A 381-nucleotide genomic window follows, 5' to 3' on the forward strand; every position below is an offset into this window, starting at 1 on the left:
CTCGTTGCTGCCGCCATGGCGCCTGCGAAGAAGCTTGCGACGAAGGGCGGTAAAAAAAAGAAGCAAGTTCTGAAGTTCACTCTGGATTGTACTCATCCGGTAGAAGATGGCATTATGGACGCTGCCAACTTTGAACAATTCTTGCAAGAACGCATCAAAGTGAACGGCAAAGCCGGCAACCTCGGCGGAGGAGCGGTGACCATCGAGCGGAGCAAGAGCAAGATCACGGTGACCTCCGAGGTCCCGTTTTCCAAGAGGTATCTCAAGTACCTCACTAAGAAGTACCTGAAGAAAAATAATTTGCGTGACTGGTTACGCGTGGTGGCCAACAGCAAGGAAAGCTACGAGTTGCGCTATTTCCAGATCAACCAGGACGAGGAG

General features: G+C 51.4%; 1 protein-coding gene across 1 annotated transcript in view; it reads left to right on the forward strand.

Annotated features, from left to right (window-relative positions):
* The first annotated feature begins 15 nt into the window (after positions 1 to 15).
* LOC117798197 (60S ribosomal protein L22-like) overlaps positions 16 to 381 on the forward strand; it is a 914-nt gene continuing 548 nt past the window's right edge. Inside the window, exon 1 of the mRNA XM_034650614.1 lies at positions 16 to 381. Within this exon, the coding sequence (XP_034506505.1) occupies positions 16 to 381 (366 nt within the window).

The sequence above is a fragment of the Ailuropoda melanoleuca genome, unplaced genomic scaffold (genome assembly GCF_002007445.2).
Source record: "Ailuropoda melanoleuca isolate Jingjing unplaced genomic scaffold, ASM200744v2 unplaced-scaffold28501, whole genome shotgun sequence".
Lineage (NCBI taxonomy): Eukaryota > Metazoa > Chordata > Mammalia > Carnivora > Ursidae > Ailuropoda > Ailuropoda melanoleuca.